General features: G+C 40.0%; 1 protein-coding gene across 4 annotated transcripts in view; it reads left to right on the forward strand.

Annotated features, from left to right (window-relative positions):
- Positions 1-20,294, forward strand: part of crtc1a (CREB regulated transcription coactivator 1a) — a 21,820-nt gene extending 1,526 nt beyond the window's left edge. Inside the window, exons 2-15 of one of the 4 annotated variants that reach the window (XM_022200716.2) lie at positions 1,266-1,382; positions 5,151-5,276; positions 6,311-6,372; positions 6,987-7,081; positions 7,805-7,890; positions 7,981-8,021; positions 8,961-9,151; positions 9,328-9,473; positions 9,714-9,806; positions 12,062-12,157; positions 13,467-13,571; positions 16,394-16,477; positions 16,599-16,776; positions 19,534-20,294. In XM_022200716.2, coding sequence (XP_022056408.1) covers positions 1,266-1,382; positions 5,151-5,276; positions 6,311-6,372; positions 6,987-7,081; positions 7,805-7,890; positions 7,981-8,021; positions 8,961-9,151; positions 9,328-9,473; positions 9,714-9,806; positions 12,062-12,157; positions 13,467-13,571; positions 16,394-16,477; positions 16,599-16,776; positions 19,534-19,739 — 1,626 coding nt within the window. In that variant the 3' untranslated portion in view covers positions 19,740-20,294. Of the gene's footprint in view, positions 1-1,265; positions 1,383-5,150; positions 5,277-6,310; positions 6,373-6,986; positions 7,082-7,804; positions 7,891-7,980; positions 8,022-8,960; positions 9,152-9,327; positions 9,474-9,713; positions 9,807-12,058; positions 12,158-13,466; positions 13,572-16,393; positions 16,478-16,598; positions 16,777-19,533 lie in introns of all 4 variants that reach the window. The other 3 variants (XM_022200715.2, XM_051953549.1, XM_022200717.2) reach the window with 3 other exon arrangements.
- The last annotated feature ends 262 nt before the right edge of the window (positions 20,295-20,556 follow it).

Below are 20,556 nucleotides of genomic sequence, written 5' to 3' on the forward strand. Positions count from 1 at the left end.
TGGTTGTGGTTTACAAAAGATTTGGATGGGCCTCCCCCTGATCTCTGGATGTAATCCTTTCCAGCAGAGGAGATTTTTCGTGTAGTTAAAGAAATAAACTCTGAGGTCGCGAGGCTTATCACAATAATACGGCTGGTGATGCAGGCATAGTAATTGTTATTATTAGATTTTCTGCCCTGCCAACAGTGAGCAGGGGGCTCGCAATGAGACAATTAAATTGACCGGTTATGGGTTCCCCTCGCGGGAGGTCGTTTTTGAAATGAACACTGTTGTAAGACTTTGGACGGCGCTTTTTGGAAATTCACACATGCAAGCTGAATTACCTCTGAAGTGATGTTCTTTCACAATAACTTTTGTACCGTCTCTTTCCGCTCACGTCAACGCCTTACTGTTGTGATGATGGCTGTAAATGTAGCAGCCAGCAGTAAACTTTGCCAGAATTGCATCTAGTGTAGGACTGAGCAATATGCACAAACATCATACTGCAATTTCATTGACAGATCTTGCGATATGAGTCATGATTTTAGTGTGAATAATTATTTTTGTGTTTGTTTTCTACTGAATAAATGTATAAATGTTGCAACTTTTGCTCCACTCTGTACTAAACAAGCCTTATATGTGGAGAATATATAAGATTCGTAGGCTGAAATATATCTGTATGCTTTATTTTTATTGGTATGTTGAGGTCTTTGTGAGTTGGATTTTGCATTTGGTCCTCGTGTGATTGTCTAGATTCAGATTCAGAAAACTCATAGAGCAGTCAGTGCAACAGTGACATAATAAGAAATAGGGGTAAATATATGTAAAAATCTAGAGTAAGTAATAATAAGAATAAAAATTAAAAAATAGAAATAAGACAAAAAAATGCAGCTTAATAACATACTAGTGCAAATATGGCGTACATAGTGCAAATATGCTGTTTTTTTGAGTTCAATAAATACTTTCCTTTTCTGCTAGTGTTGAAACCAGTAAATGTCTTGCTTCGATTTGTCACCTCTAACAGGTGGTAAGAAAAGAAAAATAGATAGGATATTTTCGGTGTTCCCATCTAAGCACACAGTCGCACAATTGTGAGAAAAATCTGTAAATGCTTCGTCATTATCGGCAATATTATGGCACTTATCTTGTTTTAGGTCAGTGCTGAATTTATAGCAGTTTTACTGTTTTGCCATTTCTGGAGAGTGACTGAGAAAATGGACTGTTTATTTCTTCTGTAAAGTTCCAAAAATTGCCTCTTCACTTACCTGACTCTGTTCTGCTTGCAGTTACAGTTGCAGAAGACCAAGTATTTGCAGCTGGGACAGAACCGTGGGCAGTACTACGGAGGATCTTTGCCAAACGTCAATCAGATTGGAAACAGCACTGTGGATGTGCCTTTTCAGGTGAGGCATTGCTCATGGTTTCTTTTATACTGAATAAGTGTAAAGAACAGTTTAATGTAATATTAATCATCCACAACTGATTCATATAAATATCAATTCTCTAGGCTTGTGTGGCTGAATAATATCCTGCAATATTGATTGATCGCTTCTTTATGGTTCTTATTTCCTGGACTAAATCTTCTGCTACTAAAGAAGTGGCACAAAGAACACTTTGTTTGGAATAATTAGTTGAGGAAAGGGTAAAAGTGCCAAGCCACAGAGTCCTTTAGGTCAAGTCACCCATTCTCAAATGTTACATTTAAACAATCGGTTGACCTGAAGTACTTTTATATATAAGATTAGCATTATACATACTTTCATATGAATTTACTTGACCAGAAGCAGTACAAAGTACAAATGGACATCTCATTGTTCTTTAAGGTCACATCCTACACTAACATCTATACATTAAGATCTTACAATATTACAGAGAGATACCTGTGATTGCCTGGTGTCTGTTTGCTTTAGTATAGTGCACCCCGATCGCCTACACATAGCTGTATAATAACATTAATAATGTGAAATTTTATTTGTTGCTGCCTTTCAAAACACTCAAGGACAACCTACAAAGCATCAAGCATAATAAGACTGTAATTAAGCATAAAAAAAAATGATCAAGTGGATATGACATGAGTGGGCTACAAAAAAATATAATAATGACTCTGCTGTTCTGAACAAATGGGTTTTGAGGTGTGATTTGAACTGTGCAGCAGCAGATGGATGCGGCTGAATGCTCTGACGCTGATGATATTGAGTCTAAAACTTGAAGCTAATAGCAGAGCAGCATAGGGAGATCTTAAATGTTTCGTATTGTGCCCCTTTTCAGCAAACTAATCAAAGTGTCACATGTCCTCAGAGTGCGTTCTTCAATTTTAGCTCAAAATACTGGAAATATGGTTAATTTCACAACGACTGTATAACCCGTGTTTTTAGAACTCTGCTAAATGGGCTGTTTAAATGTTTGTAGCTTTAAAAGCGGCTGAGCTGCTGCTGTCCACGCCCCCTTCAGGAAGAAAACTGTCTCTGAGTCTGTGATTGACAGAGTGGAGGGAAACAGTTGACCTCCTGGCAGCTGACAAACATCAATTAGTTTGAGAGACCAGGACTTTTCTTTTTTACATGAAAATATTGTTGAATTTAGACAATATTGCAGTTCTAAAATCAGTATTTTAGCAGTACGGAGCTGCTGCTTGGAAATGGCTCTAAGTGACTGCTGTTTAACATGAAGTCTGAATGAGCTGCGTTTCACTCATTGATTCAAACTTTTCTTTTCTCTGATAACAGAAAGAGGAAAATATGTAAACGAGAAAAGCTTTATTGGGACTTGAGCTGTTTTAAGCTACAGTGTTTGTGTGCACAGAGAGCAGGAGAAAAGCAAGCAGATGGAAAAAGTGCAGTAAAAATCTTACTGTATTGTAAAGTTGGGAGGCTATCTAGTAGTGGAGAGGTGAAATAAATGTCTTCATATAGTGAACAGCTTTCATTTAACACCGCAAAGTTTAGAACAACCACAAAACATAACTAGAAGTTTTACCAAACTTGGACCGCCCGGTGACAAAGATGACCCCTGTGACCTTGAAAATGAGGTCAAGGTCACCAAATGCGAACTTGACCTGTGTCTTATTATGGTACACCTGTGTACCAAATATGGTGAGGCTACATTGATATTTTATCGAGTTATCGCACGGAAACCAAATTGTTACAGACAAACAAGCAACCAACCAACCAACCAACCAACCAAGACCATGCAGCTCAGAATAATACCTTCTGGAAAACGATGTTTGCCGGGCGGTAATAATGTTGATGGGTTGAAAGGATAGGGAAGAACTGAGAGGTTGAAGGAGACAAGTTGTTTAAAGGTGAGAATTAGACCCTGATAATGTATCCTGTGTAAAACAGAGAACCAGCAGAGCTCAACAAGGAAGGGTTTGATAAGGTTAGTTGGCCTGGTGTCTGTGAAGTTAATACAATTTGAAGCCGATTGACAAGTTTGTACGGACTATCAGACAGAATGGTGTTGCAGTAATCAATTTTAAAAGTGATCAGAGCGTAAACAAGGACTTTAATGCTGTCTGGAGAGAAAGAAAATGAAGTGTACAAACACTGTGAAGGTGAAAGTTAGTGTACCAGTGTATATTCTGCTCTACCCCAAAATACTGTAGTTAATTTTTTCTGCACACTTTGTCAACAGTCTAGAAGAAGAGACTTCAGCTTTGACTTTGAGCTGCATGTGTTGCTGACATCAGATATTAACTTTGTGGTTAAAGCTGAAAATAAACAGGCAGCGTGTTTTTGTGGACAGAGCCAAAGCTTTGTTCTTTGTAGATGCCTTCAATAAATGTTGTGGCAGTAAAGTTAACTGAAAGATGCTGTTTTTGCTTTATATATAATTTTCTCAACATAAAGAACCATTAGCGTAAGATTTGTATGAGGTTTGCCTTTTTTTAATTGTGGGAACAAACACAAAAGGAAATGTCCGCTTTAAAATTCAGCTTTAAAATTGAAATAGCATAATAATGAGTATTGTAAAATTAACTAAAGAAAGGTTTAAAGGTTGTGTGTCATAGTTGTGTAACGCCTACTCTTTATAAATCTAATGTCCAAGTGTAGCTGTGAAAAAAAGTGGGTTGGTCATTTGTGAACACCGCCTGATTTTCTGCACCATGCTAACCGCTGTGTCATGTCAGTGTTGCTTCATGTGTCAGGCTGTATATAAGAGAGGGAAGAGCATGCTTCATGTTTTCATTCTTTCACCCAAAATCCACTGGAAACAGGCTTGTATGTTTAATGCACTCAAATATGCTGAGACTTTACAACAACACAGAACATTTCTGAGTCCATGACATTTGCTTTCTTTATGTCAAAGAAATATAATTTGGTGGACCAGATGGGCGCTTCCCAGAATTTTAATTTTACGTCTTCCAGGCTTTTGTAGTAATTTTTGCCCTGAGTTGCATTAACTTTCATCCCTGTTCTGCATGCTCACAAGACAGTTTTATTCTCTGGCAGCCAAGGGCAGTGTAACTGGGGCCAAGTTTTAAAGTGCAGACTACCTCGGCTGATGCAATGCTTTTTGTAAATGAAAGACTTCAGATTCTAAAGTGCCTCTTTGGATGTTGCTTCAACCCCTAAAAACTCATCTCTGTGTATCAAGGTACGTATTTAGAAATTGCCTCGTGAAAAGAATCCCATCCTGCCTAAAAATGGCTCAGATGTACCTCTACACTGTTGTTTCTTCTAGAAATTGCAGCTCTATGAAGTCTCTGTCTTTCTCTCTACTTCCCCCCTTCACACTTGCTGCAGTTCGAGCACACAAGCTCACCTACAACTCTGCTGTAAAACTGCACTATGCTATGAAATAGAAATCTGTAATGCCGGAGTAATTCAGAAAGTTGGCGGGATTTGTTCTTTATGTTCATTAAGCATGAAATCCTAAAAGTCTGAATCCGTGTTTGTGAGACTTCCATCGGTAAACGGCAGCTTTAAGGTGGAAATGCTCCGCCATGACATTGACTTCTTCTTCTGCACATGATTTGTCCTTTATCATATAAAACAAATCATATGGATGTGTGAACAAAGGAAAAAAAAACTAGATTTTCACCTAAAGCATTCAGTTTTTATTTGTGTAGCATATGCAGTTTCAGATCGCTAACAAAAACACCCACTCACATAAATAACTTGGAAGTTTAAACAGCTAATCCATGTTCTTTTTTGTCTTTGTTTGTGTAGAATTCCGGGCTTGACATGAACAGATCGACACGACACCACGGCTTGGTGGACAGAGTCTACCGGGATCGGAGCCGCATCACATCGCCCCACCGAAAACCCCTGTCAGTTGACAAGCATGGACGCCAGATATCCTTGAATACCGCCTGTTGCTTATGCAGACACTGAGGCTGGGTGACCTGAGGTTCTGTTTCATCTCTCACATATTGTAATTTCTCTGTCTGAGGTCTCGGTCACATTCACTCGCAGGTGCTTTTACATTCATGGAGTTGATCAGACCTCTGTGGGTGGAGTTGCACTTCTTTCTCCTTCACTAACAGGTGCAAAACAATAAGTATTAGCATTACAGAGATGGTGATAAAGCACAGTGTGACAGAGGCCTAATCAGGCGACATAAGCACAAACTCAGAGCTGCAATGAGGTAGAGGCTTCATTTACAATATGAAATGTAAAAGCACCTGTGATGATGCTAAAGGGCTTTAATCTCATCGCTAATTAGCAGATCTAGATGATCATTGAATAAAAATACCAGTTTGGGTTGTTGCACTACATACTGTCAGTGAATTTGGTAGTCAGTGTTGTGATAGACTTTAAATTCATTGTTTGCTGGGCTTAAAGGTTGCATTTAGGTAAATAGCATGAAATGTAAAGTTAAATTTGTGTTCATGATAAGTTTTATATGTTTATATGGAAGCATTACTTCAATCAATAAAGCCTTAAGTCTTCAGTCAAGTCTGTGGACTAATAATGTGAAGTTTAATCAAATGCATCAGCAGGTTTTGCACCAGTAGAAGAGCTAATTGTTTCTGAATATAGTCACTCGACTTTTTCACCTCTGGGTTTTGCACATTTCTGTGGCTGTAAAAACTCTTAACTAGTTTGGTGCATACTTGCCCATGATTAAAGATTGTTTATGTTTATTTGAAGGGCTGTAAAAAACAGCACATGCAATGAGCCAGGCACTATTGCAAATTCAGCGCTGACAAAAATCAGACCGTGAAGTTATGTCACTCAAATCACACGCTGCTTTGATTGGCATCCACCGCCAGCGCTCTGTGCTTTTTATTAGATCTTCATGTGTTTAAAGAATTCACAGGAGAGACTTAATTAAATCTGCCAAGACTTTCAGTCTCCAGCTGTATTTTCTTAACCTGCAGTCTCACATTGACAGCTGTCCATATGGCTCAGTATATCTGTCACCACCACCTGATACCAGTTGGAGGAGGTAAGACAGTCTCCAAGGATGGAACACAGTGTCTGCATGACTGCTAATGTTAGTGATTACTGTTTTTATACTGTTCCTACTAAATATTTTAAACTGTTTCCACAAGGATTATGATTTACACCACAGTGATTTCACTTTAATTCATATTTTCCTCTTAATGAAGAAACAGCATCAGATTAATGATGCAAGACACATTCAGAGTGGATCTTGAAACTCTATAAAACCTTCACTGACTGTGGAAACTTGTTGCATTATCCCATGCTTAATCATTCACTTCCATGGATTACTGTCATGACAAAAGCATGCTCAAAGCATCACAGAATGTTTTTTTTGTTAAAAATTAAGCATATTTGATCACCAAGTTCACAAACCCTTCACGCTACATGACATGCCAAATATGGGGGTCATTTTCCATTTTTGCAGAAGCTTAAAAATCTGTCCATGTTATGGATAAAATGTGTTGATAATTGTGGTTCATGCCCAGGTTGAAGGTTGAATTTGTATCACATGTCCTTTTTAGGTGTGGTACAACATCGTGACTAAGTTTTAAAGTATTTATTCTTTAGATAATTCATTACATTGTGCTGTGTGGTTTTCACATTTTTGTGCTGCAGGACAAACTCGGACTCGGCACTACATCAGAGCACACTAACTCCTGCCCAGCAGGCCTCCTTCACTGGAGGATCACAGGAGCTGCAGCCAAAACGAGGTACAAAGGATCTCAGAATTGTTTTTCGCATTTCAGGTTTTGATGTGGACTTCTATTTTAATTGCCATCCAGTTACACTACATGGCGAATTACATAGCATTCATCAAATATTAAACAAAAGGTTAAGGTATGAGTTGAAACAAAACATCCAGTTTACACTTCTGATATAAAATTAGCTCTTTTTTTAACTCTGTTTTGATCTTTTAATCAGATGTTTTTGTCTTTTTTATTTGCAGTGTTTGGATGGGCTGTTTTGTTGCACTCCTGTTTATTTTTGTGCTGTTTTGTTGCCTTCTCTTGACGGTTCAGTCGAGTGCCCTGCAGCGTATGATGAAAGGGCGTGAATGTGGCTTTGAAGCCAGAGGAGGAAAACTGATGACTGAGAAGGTGGGGTGCATCTTCTCAGCCATCAATTTTCAAGTGTCCAATTAATTTCACTGCTAATGGCCATGTGAGGCGGGTTGTTTCAGTCTCAGAAGCTCTTTGATTGAATTTGTATGTATCCCCTTGGAGATGTTTTTGTGGTTTTGCTATTAATGCCTTTTTTTTTAAAGGCAATGTCACAATTCAACTCTCCTTTGCTTTTGTGTCTTTGTGTTTTATTCTGCATCACTTTATCACATTAGACAAAGACATGTGGGACCCAGTTATCATAAGCTCGAACAGGCTGGACGTCTGTAAACCCAAGAGACTGAGGAAAGTTTGTTTTCTCCATCTCTCCAGTTCTCCTACTCACTGTACCAGGGTCTGAAGCAATTAAACAGGAGGGTGACGAAGACGGGCAAGAACAGAACTGGGACTGCAAAAAGGTAAAACCTCAACACTCAGGGGAATGTTTTTCCTTCAGCTTTCTCTGCGGTCTACCCAACATTTGAGCTGTAATTTTCTTTCTCCTTTAGAATATTTCAAGGTCCAAGCCCTGCAAAGTTCCTGGGATCCAGTGAGTATTTCATCTGTGGAGTTTGTCTGAGGATACATCCTCTGTAGAATGATTAACATAATGAAATGAGGACTGTAAGAACATTTTAGCTCTCATTTAACCCTCCTGTTGTCCTCATCTACGGACACCAAAAACTATTGTTTCCTTGGCTGAAAAAATATCCAAAAATTCAGCAAAGAATTCCCCAAATTTCTGAAAAAATGCAAAACCTTCAGGAAGAAAATCCCAATAATTCCTTAAAAGTTTCCCTTAAAAAATGTATTTAAAAAAAAAAACTGGCAAGACATTTCTTGTAAATATTTTCAAAGAATGAGTAAAAATCTTCCAAAAAATCCTAAAAATTTCTAAAATGATTACTTACATGTCAGTAAAACTTTGAATATTTTCTTTAAGAAGATTCACAAAAAATCAACCAGAATCCAGCAAACTTCGCTGGATTTTTTTTTGTGAATGTTTTTAAGAAACATTTTTAACATTTCTTTTTTTCCCACCAAAAAATGTTCAAAGATTTCCCAAAAATGTTGAAAATATGGACATCAGAAGTTTCACTGTGAAAATATTTTCTTTCCCACATTTTCAAACTTTAAAATGGGTCAGTTTTGACCCACAGGACAACACGAGGGTTAAATACACAATAAACAAATATCTGATGAACAGGTATGAATTAAACCTAGTTTTAGATTGAAACCATCTCACTGTAGTTAAACATAATTCTCATTTCTCACTCAGCTGCCAAAGTAATAAGAGCACGGAGCCAAAAGATTTGCAAAATAGCTTTGGCCAAATGCATGAAGTCCAAATATCTCTGGAGTTGTTTGTCTTGGGAAACATTTCCAAGTAATCTGCATAAGCTTTCCAGTGTTGTGTTGCTTCATCATCCGGTGTATTAAGCTCGTCATCAGGGCCGCAGAGTTCACAGCACCCGTCTGTTTACTGCAGCATATTCCCGTCTCCGGACCAGCAGCTGACCACTTCACAGAAACCAGCGGCCCACAACACTGGCGGTTCTCTTCCCGACCTGACCAACATCCAGTTCCCTCCTCCGCTGCCCACCCCGCTCGACTCGGACGATGCGGCTGCCACCTCGTTCGGCTCCTCGAGCAGCACACAGGCTCTTGGTAACACGCAAGGTAACGCTGCAGACGCTGTACATTCAGCATGAACCGTTTCAGATTTTCCCTTCAATGTGTGCAGAACATGAATGGCTTTTATTTTTTATTGCAGCATTTGGCACTCGTTTGGTGCCAATTTTGGATGGTGCTTTTAAGAAAACTCTTTTCTTGTGCTGTTTCTGTGTGCTGGGTAGGAGTGAACACATCTCAGCCCACAGTAACCATGGAAATCCAGCCTGGACAGGACAACATGGTTCCTCTTATTCTCAACGCAGGAGACTCCCACCAGCACCAGAACCTGCAGCTCTCTCCGACATCTCCACCCCTCACTCTCTCTCAGGTGCAGCCCTGCTCGCCTCCCCCCTGAAAGTCAACCACACAATTCTATGTGTTATTTCATTTATTTTACATGATTCCCTGCAGTATGAGCTTCTGAGGTTATCTTTCTGGTAATAAAATACTCAGGATGCACTCTTTTTTTTTCGTTATATTGTTTGATTTTAACATTTGTTTCATAACTTGTGAGGGGAAGACCGCCCTGCATATCTTGAAAGCTCATCAGTTGCTGTTTTCTCTCCAGGCGGCCATCAACGCCATGAACCTTGAGCAGCAGCTGTCCCAGTATGCCTTCTTCAACCAGCAGCCGTCATCCCAGACACACCAGAACCAGCAAGTAAGCTTCTCTCCAGAGCCAGCATTTACACAAAGCTTCAAAACAGCCAACCTGCTGTCATATATTTTGTATTTTATGGGCTGATTTTCACTAAAAAGATCAATATTAAAATGCAGTGTCTAAGTAGGGTTCAAACACCAAAAATCTGTTCATTAATTAAGAAATTACTATACTTTAAGTGGGTAATGCCATCACTTCTTTCATGATCAGTTGCCAACAGAATGCCATAAGTAATCAATTCATATAAGTGGTTAATCTACTCATATTGTTGCTTTTGAGCTCGCTGTCCTGTTTTAAACATCATAAAATCGAGTTCGTGAGCCTCAGAATGTCTGTTATTTGCTTCACTAGGCAACGTATCGTTAAACAGGAAGAGTTTTCCTGAGCTCCACCAGGAATTTTATAAACGGGACAAGTTTTTAAACAGACCAAGTGAGAATTTCAGGTCAACAGAGACAGATCTCTGTGATCTTCCTCTCTCCCCACTTTGTCACGGATTCATTATCTCTCTCACCGCTTCACTCTTACCTGTGGCTTCTTCATGTCTTTAGTTTCTGTGCAATTTTAGTCATATTTTCTCTCTTCTTTGTCCTTCATCTGTTCCTCAAACTCTGCCAGCTCCACTGCGGCTCACATAGTCTGCTATTGGAGTCCTTGTTCTTCCTTTTAGCATCGGTGGATTTGGACTGATTTGCTGAAATGTGATGCGTTTTTAAAACTATGTTTGTGTCTGATTTTCAGCTGTTATGATCAGTTGCACAAATAAGTGTGTCTCCAAGCTGTTTAGGTGGAGCTGTCTTAATTTATTAATACACACCTCCATCCTTGCTTAAACTGTCCAGTTACTAAAAATTAGTCCACATCTTCCAGCCAATTCAGAATCCTGAATTTTATGTGACTCCGCTATAAAACACAGTAAAAGTTATTAACATAATTGATTGCTGCTTTAAATGAGGCTGTCTGTCTTTTCCTTTACTGACGTATTGCTTCCCTGTCGAGTTAAGCTGTTCTGACACAAAGATCTGCTTTCTGTCTTTCTGTCTGTCAGTTCAATAAGTCCTTCAATCTTGGGGCTCACAGTTAATCCAATTTAAAAAGTTAAAATAATCCAATTTAATGCAGAGTTTTGGGTTTATGTCAAATATACTTTAAACAGTAAATTGCAAATGCTGGCTCTGCATGCTCAAGTGATGTTCTTAAGCCTAATTGTGGCTTTGTATGATGCAAGTCCAACTAAAATAAAATTCCCGCTTTTTTTGTACCAGAGGCCTTTTTTTTCTTTTCAATTGCACAAAACTATTAATCCGTTTAAAAAGAATTGTCTGACTGGTTTCAGTTAGATTTTAGGATCTGAGTCAAATCTGAATGTTTGTTTGCAGCTGTCAGAGTTTTTTAATTGGATTAATCCACATGTGGGGGATAAATACGTAAGATGAACAACATCAGAGGGAGAACAGATGCACTGTTGTTTCAGAAGGATGTTTTCTGCCTTTAAAATTAGTTCTATTTGTCTGAAGAAAGGGGCAGTTTTTTTTTTGCAATTGTAGGCTGCTCCTTGAATGGATTCATAGAATTAAAGTGTCAGCTGTGCTCACTCAGTCAGTTCATTTTATTGTTGGGAAGTTTGTTGTTTAGTCTGACACGGAGCAGAAAATACATCGTGTCTCTCACAGGGTTCAAACGGGAAAGAAAATTCCCACTCATGTGCTCAATCTGCTCATACGCGTTAGTGCACTTGAGCTGAGCGAAACCCTGTGATGGAGAATCACTCTGAATTTCATATAGATTAATGCAATTATATAATAGATGAGTTGATCATGACTCATTGACATGGTCACAGATGAAGAATGAAGCCTTTGTGATGTGTTATTCTCGGTGATTTTGTGTTTTCTTAATGAAGTTATTAGTAATTGCAGCATTAGTTAAATTAATTTTATGTATTTTGGTGGAAACTTGCAATATATAGTCATTTATTATTACAATGAAGTTTAAACATGAGATTACTGGCAATTTAATTACTATAAATAATAACTATATGTAAAAGCAACAAAAATAACATTTGAGTTAAAGTGGAAGGTCCCTACAGTGAAGCCTGTAGCCTTTTATGTACTGAAGGATTATTTTCATATCTGCCAGTAAAGACAGATAGTGATATACTGCGTCTGTGATAAGCCAATGATAAAACTATACCGCCGTGCTCGATGATTAGATGATGGCCGTATCTATTTATGATCCCACTACTTGCTTTCCAGCAGGCAGGTCTGGTCCAGCTGCCGTCCTCTGTGAACTCCTGCTCCACGTCAGACAACCAGACGTCCTCGCAAAGCAACATGACAATGGACATGAACACGGTGAGCATCTGTGTGTCTCTGGGTGTCGTGTTGTGACAGCAACAACAGCTGCTTCCCATTCTTCCTGAAGAGGTGTCTTCAGAAGGCATTAACGCGTCCGCCTTGTTGAAGTGCTTCAGACGGGGTGACACTGTGCAAAATTTGCTGTGAGATGAAGTTGCTGAAGAGTGTGTTCAGTGTGGAAAGTCTTGCATCAAACAGAAAACATAATTGTGCCGTGTAAAACAGCCTGCGTGACAGTGCAGTTGCTTGTCCTTCAGATCTCGGCACTCGCTGCTCTGCTGCAGTGGGAACTTGTTTGGATTACTGCAGAAACGAAGTGGCCTACATTCATGTTCATCTCAGTTAAAGATTTGTGGGGTCAAGGAAACTCGGTACAACTGGAGCTTAGACCTAAAGTTGTGTTGCTAATCAATGAATACAAATCTCATTGCAGTTTTACTTTATTTTCAGGCACTTTTACGTGTGTTTGCCTCCAGCTCTAACCTGTCAGTTTTAGCTACAGCGAGATGTTTGACATCACACAGGTTTACTCCAAAAGTGATTGTGCCACTGGTTTATATCTGTATCCAAAGACCTTGAACCTTTTTATCACTCAATCTCTCATGCTACCAATATTTTGGTAACTTATCTATCAAAAGATTAGGAGTTTAAAGCTTTGAACTCCTGTTGACTTTTGAGTGATAAGACACTATCAGTCTTATTTGATATACCAAAATCTGAATTACTTGATGGTGTATCTGTTATTTGCTTTGATAGTTTGATGGTCCCTTTGATTTATTTTTTCTCTGGGGTTGTGGCAGTGTATCAGATTGATTCTGTCATTAAAACTGAATTTACCTACAATTGTATCTTTGTTTATTGGTACGTGAAAATAATCTTTAGATTTTGGACTGAGAACAACAAATATGACAGAGCAGAACAAAAGACAGCAGAGTCTGCGCTCTCTGATCGTTGCTTTTTCAATATTCACTTACTGAGATTTAACCGCTGGCGGTGTTTCTCCTCTCTTAATGAATCCCCTGTAGTTTTCACTGTTTCTCACAGTTCTTTTTCTGTATTACTAACTCACTGATATGACATTCAGTACATGGTGCTCACTTTCTTTCACATGCTGTGTTTTTTCTAATTAGATTCACTGTTAGATGTTAGTATTCTGGGTTATAGCCATTAGAGACAGTGAATCAATATTTCAGAAAGTTTACTGCAAAACAAACACAACGGACTCAAAGCTCCAGTTCACAACGAACAAACTCCAGAAGAGAGCCTCCTCTAATGTGAATAACTCAAATGTATCCTCTTGTATCAGGCCTCCTCCCTCCAACAGTACCGCAGTAGGGTCGGATCCTCTGCCAATCAGTCTCCGACTTCTCCTGTCTCCAATCAAGGCTTCTCACCTGGAGGCTCGCCTCAAGTAAGGGCGTGTGAACCAATGAGCTGGTGGCTCACTTTGTATAAACGTCACCGTCCCTTGCATCGTAGTTCTGTGGTTATTGTTGCCGAGCAGGACACTGACTGCCCCCCACAGCAGCTTTCTTTTGTTGGTTTTAGCAGATCTGGGCAAAAACAATAAAAACAAAATCAGTGTGTCTATTGACTTTTAAGCACTTAAGCAAGACAAATAAAATCAAAACTGGCTATTTTTCTCTTAAATTTAGTTATGAAGTTATTTACCTATTTGCTTTGTTTCCATGAATATATGAGGACATCACTACCTTCCCCCATTTTCTGTATATAATTTCACCAAAAGGCTGAAACGATGAAAATCACAATAACAAGAGAATCCTGTTATTAACCCTCTGAACCCCCACACCTGCCTGCAGGTTGAAAAACATGCAGTCTTTTAAAAACAGAGCTAAAAACTGTGAAAGCAGAGAGAATTCTCAACTTTATACTTGCTCTACATGTCTCATTTACATAATTTGCACTTTTAAGATCCTGTAAAATGCAAAAAAGTCTGCAGTCCTCAGAGCAACTTTGAAATTATTAGTGATTCAGCAGCAACCAAGAATCATGTGACAAAAATTCTGAGACTATTTAGCTGAACTGCGGGATGTGTTTACACATTATTATTTCATAATTTATAGCGTCATAGCTTTGTCATACTGCACAAAAGACATTTTTGAGTTCTCTCTACTTCTAGCCGTGGTGGAGCTGTTTCCACAGAGTTGCAGTGAAAGATGAGAACTTGAAAAAGTCCCAGTTTGAGGTTCAGAGGGTTTATATGCAGCATTAACAGAACGTTGTACAGCTGACATTTCAACGTTTGATTGCAGTTGATTTTTCATTTTTAGTCTATGTTGCCCAACATACATAATTAATTATAAAATTCATTAATTTTCCTTCTTTGATGTGATCAAAGGAAGTCAGCCTGGACATTGTCAAGTCAATAATGTTCATTCACACAAGAAAAATATACAATATTAACAATTCTAGTGTGGTTTGAGTGAAAACGAGTGATAACGCTGGTGCATACTGAAGCCTAAGACGTTGTTTTGCCCAGATCAGACCACCAGTCTGTTTACACACTCCGTGTCATTGATGTGTTGTGATGTAGCTGTGTCCCTGACCTTCCTTCTCTGCTGCTTTTGTGGTACATGCGTTGCATCTCCACTGTTTCCCTCCCAGCCTTGCTTTTTTAGACCATGAACTGGAGGTTTTGTTTTTTTCTGTTTCGTCAGACCTTTGTGTTAATTGTGGTTTTTGCACCAGCATGGGGATTGGGTGAGTATTAAGGGAGATATTAATCCCCCTTCAAAGGATTTTTGAGGAGAAGCTGCTGATCGTTCCCATGGTTGAGTCTCAACAAACTGAACCTTGCTTGCAGGGTGGTGCTTTAAGATAAACACGCCCAAGGTAAACATGGATCAGGGTTGTTAATCTGTGTCAGACTCAGTATAAGCATTTGAGGTCTTGAAGTGGCAGTGCTGTTCACTGCTGCCAAAGTGTTTTTTGGAAACAATTAAAATCTGGATTCGCACATTTAAATGTACCGTGTTGCTTTTACTAACCCAAAGAATCAAGTGACATTTTAAACATGCATTTGCTTCTACTGAATTTTAAGTATGGCTTTGTGTGTTTTGAAGAAGAGAAGTGTGAGTGTCGGTGACAGTGCACGCTGTGTGTGCATTTCTACATGTTTGTCCTGCTGTTTGCTTACACAGCTTCGTTCCTCTCCTGTGCAGAAGTGGCTCACTCGTAGTCCTGAGGTTATCCACGGGCTAAACCACAACTGACAGGCAGTGCGCTCTGTTATCCTGCTCTGCCCTGTGGGGACATCTGCAGCGCACACAGATAATTTGGTTTTGAACTAGGAGGAGCACGGGCTGAGAATATGATCCAATTACTTATACATTAAGAGGCCACGATGAAATAGGAGAATTTCTGTTGCTCGTTCAATGAGGACATTCAAATGAGAAACTTCAGGAGAATTAGCTTGCACCGGGTGAGTCAGAGGAGCGAGAATGAAGTCACAAAGGGGATTATATTTTCAATGATTCCCTTTAATTCATGTGTATTACATTCCGTTTGGTTCATGTTGATTAAAACACCAAGGGCAGAAGGCAGCAGAGGAAGCTTATGTGGAAAGAGCTCCTTTTTCAAAGTAAGGTGTCCCTGTCATGATCTTTAGGAAACTGATCGTAGACGTTCGATCTTTCCATCTGACAGCATTATCTATTCTTCACATTAGCCTTTAATGAAACCTAGAATTTATTTGACTTGTATTCATGTAATCAATCCAGCCTTTTATTTCTTTATTCTTTCAGTAGTTCTTTTATTTAATTGAATACTACATTGTGAAATAATTTCCTTGCAATTTGAAATTACTGTGGAGCTGAAATATCCGCTTTTGCTTTTGAGTTATGTATGTATTTCCTGCCAGCACACGTTCAAGCTGTGTTACTGCTACAGAATCCTTTATTAGTATACAGCAGTGTATCTCCTCTGCAGTAAACACAGATGTTGCATCATATACACTCAGTGCACTCCAAGTACTGGCTTATGCGTGTGAATTACACACTCAGCTCAAAGAATGACACTTCTGAATGTATTAAGGTTACGCTAAATGCTTAGTTGTACCAGTGTTGTCGCTGCTTTAACTGTGTCCTTTTCATACTATATGTTTTATTGTAAATGTATAAACCTCGATGGAAAATGTTTGTGCTGATGCTCCGCACTGTTTTTTTCTTTTATACCTGAATCTAAATAACGGGATCTGCTTGTTTGTTGTTGCAGCATAACTCCATACTGGGCAGCGTGTTTGCAGACTTCTACGACCAGCAGCTGCCTTCCATTCAGGCTAGTGCTCTCTCACAGCAGGTACAGGCTCTTTCTGTTCACATTTTCACACTGCTCTTACTTCAAGCTTCGGGGAGACCACAGATAGCGCCGCAGTAGAAAATGACTGTTGCAACGTTTCTTTCCGGTTTGTGATTTCCAGTTGGAGCAGTTCAACATGATGGAGACTCCCATCAGCTCTGACGGCCTGTACAGCCAGACCTCCACCCTCAACTACTCCCAGGCACTCATGATGGGTTTGACTGGCCATTGCAACCTTCAGGGCTCGCAGCAGCTGGGCTACAGTAGCCATGGCAACATCCCCAACATCATTCTCACAGGTGCGGTTTCAACATATCATGCAGCTTTTTGAATCATGCTGTAAGTGACTTGTGAAGGCAAAGACTTAGAGGATCAAATGTAGAGCTGTGAAGCCTCAGACCAGAATAAAGCCTGTGAATCACACTTGCGTATACACCGATCAGACAGAGCATTATGACCACCTGCTTCATTATGTGTTGGTCCCCCTTCTGCGGCCAAAACAGCCCTGACTCATGAAGGCATGACTTCCACTAGACCCCTGAAGGTGTGCTGTGGTATCTGACACCAAGATGTTTGCAGGAGATCCTTTTAGTCCTGTACGTTGCGAGATGGGGCCTCCATAGAACGGACTTGTTTGTGCAGCACATCCCACAGATGCTTGATTGCATTGAGATCTGGGGAATTTGGAGGTCAAGTCAACACCTCAAACTGGTTGTTGTGCTCCTCAAATCATTCCTGAACCTTTTTTGCTTTGTGGCACGGTGCATTATTCTGCTGAAAGAGGCCACAGCTGTCAGGGAATACTGTTTCCATGAAAAGGTGTACATGGTCTGAAACAATGCTTAGGTAGGTGGTAAGTGTGAAAGTAACATCCACATGGATGGCAGGACCCCAGATTTCCCAGCAGAGCATTACCCAAAGCATCACACTGCCTCCACCGGCTTTCCTTCTTCCCATGGTACATCCTGATGCCAGGTGTTCCCCAGGTAAGTGATGCACCCGGCCATTCAGGTGATGTAAAAATTAACTCTTCACCTGTCAGTGATCATAATGTTATGCCTGATTGGTATGTGTATGGTGATAGTAACAGTGTATCCATTCAAATGAATTAAAGTCTCAAATATCCCAAGGAAGTACATTTCAATTTACAGTCAAAATATCTGCAAGCATGGTTCATTTCACCATGACCGTATAACTCCTGATATTAGCCCAGTTTAAATGGGCTTTCCCTGTGTCTGTAACCTTAAATGCAGCTGAGCTGTTGCTATTCATGCCTCCTACAGGAAGAAGACTCTCTCTGCATAAGTGATTGAGCAGCATGAAGCAGTTGACCACAGAGCAGTTGACACAGAGAGGAATTAGTGTGTAACACCAGGACTTTATCAGTTTTGGTTTGTCTAAGTGATCATTTCAAATGTAGATATTGCCAAATTTGCAGCACAGATGTTGTGTTTAACTCATGTGTGATGAGTTTGTCAGACAATGTTGTGGTCATAAATTCAGTACAGAGAAGCAGCTTGGAAAATGTCTGCTAATGAACATGTTCTCTTAATTTGTTGGGTTTCAGTCTCTGAAAGTCCCTCAGCTTTACCGTTTTGACAGAGCTCTGACCTGTGGGTATACAGTCAAAGCTAATGGTAACATTAGTCACATAATGTGCTAATACTAAGGATATCCTATTGTTTTGGTGACATTGCCATCAATTAGTGGTGCAACGGATCATCACTGATTCGTGATCCGTTCGGATCGACGTCATTGGTTCGGCACACACGTGACCCGATTTCTGGGGAAAAAAAAAAAAAAAAAAGGTTGTGTTCCGTCCGCACGCAACTTGTAGCGAGCGGAGAAAGGAAGAGAGCAGACATGGTGAGCGGAGGAAAGGAGGAGCTTGAACACCCCGTGACACTTAAATCCCCTCTATGGGAGCATTTTGGTTTCCCTGTCAAATATGACAACGAAGGAAAGAGGTCAGTGGACAAAACCGCAATGGTGTGTAGGCACTGGGGCATAAGAAAGCCATAGGACAGTGGAAACACATCCACGCATTTGAAGTGACATCTAATAATAAACAGACAAAACCTATGTTTACTTGTTTTTTTTTGTTGTTTTTTTTGTTTTTTGCTGATCCGAAAAATGATCCGATCTGTGACTCTTGATCCGAGGACCGATCTGATCCGTGAGTTTAGTGATCCGTTGCACCACTGCCATCAATAATAAAAGTAATTCACTAGATTGTCAGCTCCCCAGATGCTGAGAGTGCATGAAGGTTTTTGTGTTTACTCTTGCAGCCAACAGCAGAACATTTCAGGTTTGTTGCTTGTGGCTGAGATATTTTAGAGTGAGCAGAGACAACTCCAGAAAGTAGGTTGAATTCATACACAACAGGGCTTTGAGATAATGCTCACATAAACCCCAGCAAGATACACACAGCAGAAATGCTAATATGGTAATGTGCTAACAAGAGTCATCCTCTTCACGCCAGTAACTTCTGTAACAGGTTTTGTGACAGTAAATGTGGAGATATTTCACAGAAAAGGTTATAACTTTGATCTGCTAATTTCTACCAACTAGGGGAAGGTTGGTAGGATTCATTCTCTGGCCGTGTTTCCTGGCAGTCCATCTAACAGCCGTTTTATGATGCTACCCATGCTTCAGTTTGGACCAGTCGTGGACTGACTGATAATCAGTCGAACACTGCTGTCCCTACATCCATGCCTCTAGCATTGCTTACAATGCTGCTCAGTTATAAGTGATGCCAATGTAATTTGAGATATAAACTGTTCAAATTAATTTTTCACAGGATCTCACAGCCCCCTGAGTTTTTCCTACAGTTTTTCTGAAAATTAACAGTATCTGTTGTGAACTGCCTTTTCACTGAAATGTGTAATTAAGATGCCAAGATGTCTTCTTAGTTAGTATCACACTCCTCTGTACTTTTTCTCTTCTTGCTGTCATTGATTTCTTTGCTAATTTTAGCCAGAGAGCCGTGCTTCTCTCCCTCATAAGGCTGCCATGGATGAATACTAATATTTTTTAAATATGCTGTCTTGCTTCAGTGAGCGGAGAGTCTCCTCCCAGTCTGCCCAAGGACCTGACTGGCTCGCTGCCCACAGATGTCACCTTTGATGTTGACTCCCAGTTCCCGCTGGACGATCTGAAAATTGACCCACTGACGCTAGATGGCCTGCACATGCTCAATGACCCGGACATGGTCCTTGCTGACCCCGCCACAGAGGACGCATTTCGCCTTGACCGGCTGTAACTAGCGCCCCACTCGGCCATGCACAGGTGTGTGAACGCTGCTGCCCGGAGAGGAGGAGAGTCTCTAAAGAAGAGGAGATATGTGGAGCCGCTGGTCGAGGAAGAGCATCAGCTCCACACCAACCAACCCAATGTAACCCCACGAGAGAGCTTTTAAATCCTGGTAGGAAAATGCATTGAAATGTGTTTGAAGACTGCTGTCAGCTTCCCTTTCACCTGACGACACTCGGTATGGTATTAATGATGCTCATGGTTCTGTCACGACTTTTTGCGAATGATACATCCAGTTTTGATTTGTTTGAGATGCTTTGTTTTTATTTAGGGAAGCTTGAGGAAAACATCATGAGGACGGAGACAGCCTGGTGTCTTATTGTCCATCAATGACTGACTAAACTATGACTGCAGAGCAAACCCTTGACAAATTACAGAATACCTACAGTATCACTCGACTGTTTACATACACTCAACAAAAATATAAATGCAACACTTTTGTTTTTGCTCCCATTTTTTATGAGATGAACTCAAAAATCTAAAACTTTTTCCACATACACAATATCACCATTTCTCTCAAATATTGTTCACAAATCTGTCTAAATCTGTGATAGTGAGCTCTTCTCCTTTGCTGAGATAATCCATCCCACCTCACAGGTGTGCCATATCAAGATGCTGATTAGACACCATGATTAGTGCACAGGTGTGCCTTAGACTGCCCACAACAAAAGGCCACTCTGAAAGGTGCAGTTTTATCACACAGCACAATGCCACAGATGTGGCAAGATTTGAGGGAGCGTGCAATTGGCATGCTGACAGCAGGAATG

This window comes from Acanthochromis polyacanthus, chromosome 9 (assembly GCF_021347895.1).
Source record: "Acanthochromis polyacanthus isolate Apoly-LR-REF ecotype Palm Island chromosome 9, KAUST_Apoly_ChrSc, whole genome shotgun sequence".
Lineage (NCBI taxonomy): Eukaryota > Metazoa > Chordata > Actinopteri > Pomacentridae > Acanthochromis > Acanthochromis polyacanthus.